General features: G+C 41.3%; 1 protein-coding gene across 2 annotated transcripts; it reads left to right on the forward strand.

Moving 5' to 3' along the window:
* Nucleotides 1-26: 26 nt before the first annotated feature.
* Nucleotides 27-6,892, forward strand: zc3h10 (zinc finger CCCH-type containing 10). Of its 2 annotated transcripts, XM_067587572.1 has the most exons (4): nt 27-261; nt 3,625-4,913; nt 5,123-5,215; nt 5,873-6,892. In XM_067587572.1, exons 2-4 carry the CDS (start codon nt 3,765-3,767, stop codon nt 6,383-6,385), a joined length of 1,755 nt encoding a protein of 584 aa, XP_067443673.1. In that variant the 5' UTR covers nt 27-261; nt 3,625-3,764; the 3' UTR covers nt 6,386-6,892. The 2 variants fall into 2 exon arrangements, with proteins under 2 accessions (XP_067443673.1, XP_067443674.1); XM_067587573.1 differs by lacking the exon at nt 5,123-5,215 and having other exon boundaries at nt 31-261.
* Nucleotides 6,893-7,215: the final 323 nt, after the last annotated feature.

Genomic DNA, 7,215 nt, shown 5'->3' on the forward strand with positions numbered 1-7,215 from the left:
CAATGCACTAAACTGTGCTTAGTCTGCCGGAAAGTAGAAGAAGAATAAGAACTAATGTTGTCTTCTTCGTTAGTCAAAGATGCATCAAGAAATGTGGTAAACAGCACCGTGGCCTTGATGAATTGCCAAGAATAATAACACAAGCGTGGTTATTTGCTGTTAGCAAACATATCTGTACAGATTTCTGCGTGTCAGAGCTTGGATTTTCTGCAGCGTGAGTCGCTCAGTGGTTCTCTGGGTCCTGGTCCTGGTCGCTATCTGGTAAGACAACATTAGCATTTAGTCAGCTAGCACGTCGAGCTCGTAGCACCATTTTAGGCTTAACTTACTTATCCGAGAATATGGAAGCTTTATTTAACAGCAACAGTTCCGTATAGTATGAATCAAATGATTATTGTTTGATATTGTTTCAAAGCACTGAGTGCTACTCATACTCCAGCGAGAACAACAACACTAGTGCTAACTTACTTTAATATTAGGGCTGTCACTTTTTATTCGGGGAAAAATTAAATACCCAAACTACAATGACCTGTTCGAAGTAAAAATGTACAGTCTATAAGTGTTACAGACTGTTTGAAGTAGATTTCCGTATGCACCATCCTTAAAATTCACTCCTCAGTTTGACCTTTTACTCTTTGAACTATCAGTAAACAAAGCTAATAAATAAAAACGGAGAAGGACACTAGTAAGCAAATCCGTGCCGATCACGACAACGAAAGCATCTGAGAAGCAGTGTGTGGAAGTATTTTGGGGGCTTCACTGTAACTTAGATGGCAAAAATTATCAGCAAACTTTGTAAAACGCAGCAGCCTTTACCAGCTATCTTATCATACAAGTGAGGCAGCGGAGGCACCAAACTGTCTGCTTATACACCGCGATATGGAGGACAAAAATTGACTAAGGTACAAATAAATAAATACAGAAAGAAGTAATTAAATACACAAATAAATAAATAAATATATTTTCCGAATGAAAAAGGACATAGTTAAATTAATGTCTTGAATTTATTTCAACATTTCCATGCATCAACTTTTATTTAGACTATTCCTGCATTTATTTATTTATTTATTTCTACATTTCTTTATTTATTTAATCATTCAGTTCTTTATTTCTGTAATTCTAAAATGGGTGTGGCAATATGCCAGCTTTGTTTGGTTCAGTGTAGAAAAGCAAAGCCAGCGTAATGGCAGGTCTTCTTTACAGTAATATTGCAGGATCTCTGTATAAAAGGGACTTATGTTAATTGGGTGGGTGGTCCTAACCTCAGTCTAAAGCAGGTTGGTCAGGTGAACTGATCAAAAGCAAACGATTCCTATCAAATTTATATGACCTAAATTTATATACCTATGCTAACCGTCTATTAACTACATGCATAGACCTTATATAATTGGATGACGCGTCTCCACTTCCCACCGCTATACAAAGTGAAGCCAAAATAAGCCTTTTGCTCCCCTGGTAACACAAGGAGCTGTTGCTGTATACTTGTCTCAATAAAGCTGTTAAAAAAAAAAAAAAAAAGAGTTGGGGGAGCAGGATGACAGCTCGTGGGATACATCCCCCCAACTTGACAACTTGACTGACAGCCACCACCAGCCAAGAGCCAAGTGAACCCAGGAGCTGCGGTGTAGAGGAAAACCAGCCAAAACCAGCCAGTATCTAGGTAGCTACAGTTGTAACCATTGTTACATTAAAGTAATAACACTTTCAGAGTAATGCAGTAGCCTGGGAAAGTTTCATGAATTTAAAGAAACAACAAGCTCAAGTTAACTTTGATTTAGTGGTAGTTAATCCTTGTTTTATTTAGCAATCAGCCATCAGTAGCTTCTTAAAAAAGCATTCATTTTCTGCAGTGTACAGTGGCCGTGGGACAGGCTGCTTCTGTAAAGAAAACACAATCATTAGTGAATTAAATGTATAAAGATCAGTTTGAGCTCAATGTAAGTATATGAAATACAAAAGATAACTAACTTTTGCCCTTTGTTCTGTATGATTATAAATGTCATTTAACAATAAACTAAAGTTCGGAAAATTATTGTCCTTCACATAGGCTACAGTGTATCACTAGACAAAACAGTTTGCCCTTTAGATAAATGTAAGTTTAAATCAACTGCACTATCAGTTAGAGTGTAAGAGTTGAAATAAATAACACATAGTGGGGGTGCTTGAATTTGACTCACCAGATAAAAACTACAAGTAGTTTTGATTTCTTCCCACTTTTATTTAGTTAATCCATACTAAATGTCTGGAGGAAAGTCAAATGTGATGCTGTTGTCTGAGGTTCAGTGCTGCTCAGCTCTGCACAGACAGCTGGAGAGCAGCCTATTTTTGTCCCTAAAAGCCTGTAGCTACTGTCTGTGAGTGTTCTGAGACCAGACTATAGTAATAACTGCTACGTTGTGACAGAGCAAATAATGCCAAAGGAGGTTTGCCTTAGCTTTGTGGTTCTCATAAAATGAGCCCATCATGCAGGTGAAAAAATCATCTGAACTCACATATCCACTTCTGATCGCCTCTGTGACAAAATATCTGGGTAGCTAAGATTTCACACAGCAGCCTGTGGAATGTGTGTCCTTTTACTGTATGTTAATTAAAAAGCTTTTTTGAAAACAGTATGGCTTAATATTTTCATTAAAATATGATTTTGTAGGTTGAATACTTATTGACTATGGTCATGCCAACTCAAAATTTAATTTATAAACAAATAACTGTTGCTAAGGTTAGCTAGCTAGCTAACAGGAGTTAGCCACAACAGTGACTAACTTACCGAACAAAACGCAAAGAAGGCCCCTAAATATCTGTAATAACTTTCAACAGCAGCTCTGCGTCGGTTTAAAAATGCTGGTAGAGAATCACAGATGAAGACATATATTAGTGTCTTCCTTCAGAAACTGTTGCATTTACTCGACTTGTCTGGCACATCTGACAGAGGTTTGAGGGTGGCTGTCAATCACAGCTGTCAAGCCAAGGCAGGAGTAGCAGAGCTGAAACAATTACACATCTATAACCAATTCTGCACAAAGTGAGGATCTCATACCTTTACATACAGACACAGAAATACAGAAACAAATAAATGTAGAAATGCATAAGTAAAGAAAGAAATGTAGAAAAACAGAAACACCCTAAATAAAAGATTATTTATAGAAATGTATTGAAATTACCTTTTTCATTACCAAAATGTATTTATTTTTTCATTTATTAATGTATTTAATTATTTATTTCTGCATTTATTTATTTATACTTAAGTCATTTTGCATCCTCCATATAGCAATCTCAACACATAATGTTGTTGTATGACACCACACAGGAAAAGACTCTACTGTACAGTAAGGTGCTCTCTCTGACCTCTGACGGATGGACATTGCTGGCCATTTAGTGCTTATGACTATATAACTGCAAATTGTATCTCTGACACATTACAGCATATACTGTTGGTTCTAATTTGTTCAAACTTGACTTTTGAAAAAAGTGACAGCCCTACTTAATCTTAACCAGTTATTGTCATGTGTTAATATTTTAGCCTTAGTCTTCTCCAGTTGGACCACACATTCTTCCTTGGCATCTTTCACATCTTCTGTTCTTCAGTTACTAATATTTAAATTTTGCTTTTTTTATTTTTTCTTGCAGATCTTTGAACAGGAGCTAACACTATCTCAAGGAAAAAACATTCATGACTTCCTTTCCTCTATATGTGAATGTTTACCAGGTCACGTCAGCCCCGTTCATACCCATGAGTGCTATTTTCTCCTTGAGCTGGGCCGAGCGCCATGCCTGACCGGGACGGTTCCTACTTGTCAGGTGGTGGTGGAAGTGGTGGTAGTCTGAGTGAGGAAGGAGGAGCTGGGTCTGGTTTGGCAGGGTGCTCTGCAGAGGGCAGAGGGGGTCCGGGAGGAGGTGTTGGGGGCAACGTCTCTGGTTCTGGGGGCATGGGGGGAGGAGGGGCGCTCGGAAACGGCAACAGCTGTGGGAATGGTGGAGGTGGTGGGCAAGGTGCAGGACTGGCATTGGACGGTGTCTGCAGGGACTTCATACGCAATGTGTGTAAGAGAGGGAAGCGCTGCCGCTTTAGACACCCAGACTTTAATGAGGTCCCGGACTTGGGCGTGCAGAAGAATGAATTCATCTTCTGTCATGACCATCAGAATAAAGAGTGCATGCGCTCCAACTGCCGATTTGTCCATGGATCTAAAGAGGATGAGGACTATTACAAGAAAACAGGCGAGCTACCCCTCAGACTAAGAGGGAAAGTTGCAGCACGACTTGGTCTGTCCCCCATGGATCTCCCCCATAGCCGAGGGGAGGTCCCTATCTGCAGAGACTTCCTAAAGGGAGAGTGCCAGAGGGGGAATAAGTGTAAATTTCGCCATGTCAAAAAAGACTACGAGTATGAGCCTTCCAGGGTTGGAGTGGGTGGTGTTATAGGGCCAAGTGCCAGTGGAATGGTGAATGCAGTGGGAGGGATAGGTGGTGTAGGAGGAGGTACCTGTGGAGGAATGCCAGGACTTGTGGGGGGTGGAGGTGGAAGTAATATGATGGGGATGGGCTGCCCCAGCTTGGGTGGTTGCAGGGATCCTGGTATCTCAGGAGTTGGGGGAGTAGGTGGAGGAGGGATGGCTGGTTGTCTGTCCATAGGTTCTTCGGGACAACGACGTTATGACAGGACCTCATGCTCTGTTTATGACCCTTTGCTTGAGAGTGGGCTGTTTGATGCCGGGTCCCTGGAGGCCACTATGGACCACACTGCTCTACAGCTGAAGAGGCGGCGGCTGGAGGGGCTCCGACTGGCAGACGGGAGTGCAGGTGGGCACTATGAGCTGGGAGTCCAGGCCACCTTTCCGCCTCGTCCTCTGGAATACAGGTTCCTGGAGGAAGAAAACTCCCTGCTGAGGAAGAGGGTGGAAGAGTTGAAGAAACAGGTTAGAATAAGAGATCGAAAAAAAATACTCTGAACTAACACAAAATTTTTAGATCCCTGAGCAATCCTTGAATGAAAGTATATACATTACTATTAAGGCATGTTTGCTTTTAATATGTAATGAGATTAGCTCAACAGTAGTAGTATTTTATTGGATGGGGCTGTTTGTATTGCATTGCATAATGTTAAATGTACCTTTTTTGTTCACAGTATTGTTGGTGCTTTCACATGCTGCTGGTGCTACTAATGCTAGGAATGGAGGACTTCACTAGAACCTTAGTATATTTCACAACCAAATCAAAAGTAAATTTTAAGTTTCTTTGAATTGACCACAACATCTGAAGATCAACATATCAAGCAAAAATCTTTGTGAGACAAAAAATATTTTCATTAAATATTCAAACATCACTGAAATGGTGGAGGTTCGGTGATATTTGCCTTCTCTGGAGTTGCTGACAGGATCAACTACACACTGACCAAAGAAAAGCATTGCTTTATTTTTCATAAGCATGTTATTCCTTCTGACTCTAAATTGCCTGAAGGATTTATTTTGGAGAAGCAAAACCCTAAACATGTAGAGACATGTCAAACCTGTTTTAAGTTCACAGAGCAGCTGCCTTTGAAAGATTTTGCTTTCAGTCACGTGACTTAAACTCCACTGAACATGTTTTTCAACATTTAAAAAAAAGAGGTGAAAAGTCTAACATTATAAGCCAGTGGGAAGAGTGAAAGAATAGTGAAATAATCACATTCTGCAAAAACACATACAGTCAATAACAGAGCAAAAACTTGGATGAAAGCAGTTGGTGGACATACTTAATACTGAGAAATGATGTCTGTCAGTAAAAATGTATTTTATGTTATTTCAAAAGTATCATTTGGCTAGAATAGTTTCTGGCAGTTTACCTTATTGGACCTCATTGCATTTTTTCTTCTCCATGTCTTATGTATGTCTATTAGGTTTCAAATCTCATTGCCACAAATGAGGTTCTCCTGGAACAGAACGCCCAGTTCCGAAGCCAGGCCAAGGTGATGACGCTGTCCTCCACTCCTGCCCCCTCTGAGCAGACTCTGGCGCCCCCCGTGGGTGCAGTCAGTTCCTACAATCACAGCATCGCCCAGACTCACACCACCCTGAGCAGCGCTGGACTGCAGCCTCGACCTGTCACCCAGCAGGACCTGGTAGCTCCCACTGGTGCCCCTGCAGCACCCCCGAGTAATGCTGCCCCACCAACAGCCCCTCCGCCCCACCTCAACCCTGAGATCACCCCCCTCTCAGCTGCCCTCGCACAGACGATTGCTCAAGGGATGCCGCCACCTGTTTCTATGGCACCAGTTGCCGTATCTGTGGCACCAGTGGCAGTGTCCATGACGCAGCCTTTGCCTGGCATCACCATGAGTCATGCCACCACCCCCATGGTGTCGTACCCCATTGCGAGTCAGAGCATGAGGATCACCACTCTGCCTCATTAAGTGATTAATTGTCAGGACTGTAGTACCAATAAGACAAACTGTAGCATCCTCAATGTTTTGTTTTGTTTTTTTAACATAGATGGTCTCCTTTTATGTGCATGGTACTCAACTACAGAACAGTGACAACATGAAGATGAAACCTGTGCTTCCCTACCAGAGGGCAGGATAAAGACTTCTCTGTTCAGATGACTTCTTTCACTGTCTGCTCTGTGGTAACATTACAAAAACATTTTTCCCCCTGCAGACTGACTGGCCTGTGAATTTTGGCAAAGGTCTGTGAACCAAAGTGATCTTTTGAAACATAGCCACCAGAAATGACAACAAACTGAAAATATGTGAAGTCATCCATAGTGTTTGAAGCATTTCTGCAAGACTGTTTTGCCGTCCTCGTGGGGACATGAAGACTTTGGAAGCTGTTTATGTTTATATTTTTGTTGTTTGCTTTGGTGTAAATTAACTTTGGTACTTTGCACATTTCAGAGTGAATTACAACCACTCAACAATGAATTTGTGTCATCTGTCAGTTTGTTTACAGCTGCCTTTTACTGTTATATTCCCAGTTCACTCAGGTAAAATAAATACATCATGGCGAGAGAGAGAGGTACAGTTTTAACTGGCAAATACTCTTGTCAACATGCTATAGCTTGAGTTTTGGGTGGAGTCATATTGAGTAAACTTGAACATGTCTGCTTCATCAGTAGCCAAATTATCATCCGTGTTGCCCTTTAAACAAATGTTACATTTGTTGTTGCTTGCTCATTTCGGCCCGGGCTTGTGCGCTCATACCAGATTTAGGGACTGAGGAGAATGCTCTGTCTGCTGTTTAAAAA

The sequence above is a fragment of the Thunnus thynnus genome, chromosome 4 (genome assembly GCF_963924715.1).
Source record: "Thunnus thynnus chromosome 4, fThuThy2.1, whole genome shotgun sequence".
Taxonomy (NCBI): Eukaryota; Metazoa; Chordata; class Actinopteri; order Scombriformes; family Scombridae; genus Thunnus; species Thunnus thynnus.

Excerpts from the sequence above, each read along its gene's own strand:
- zc3h10 (XM_067587572.1), top strand. The coding sequence starts at position 3,765 with ATGCCTGACCGGGACGGTTCCTACTTGTCAGGTGGTGGTGGAAGTGGT. Across the intron at positions 4,914-5,122 it reads TGGAAGAGTTGAAGAAACAG|TATTGTTGGTGCTTTCACAT; the intron begins GTTAGAATAAGA and ends TTTTGTTCACAG. Across the intron at positions 5,216-5,872 it reads ATTTCACAACCAAATCAAAA|GTTTCAAATCTCATTGCCAC; the intron begins GTAAATTTTAAG and ends TATGTCTATTAG.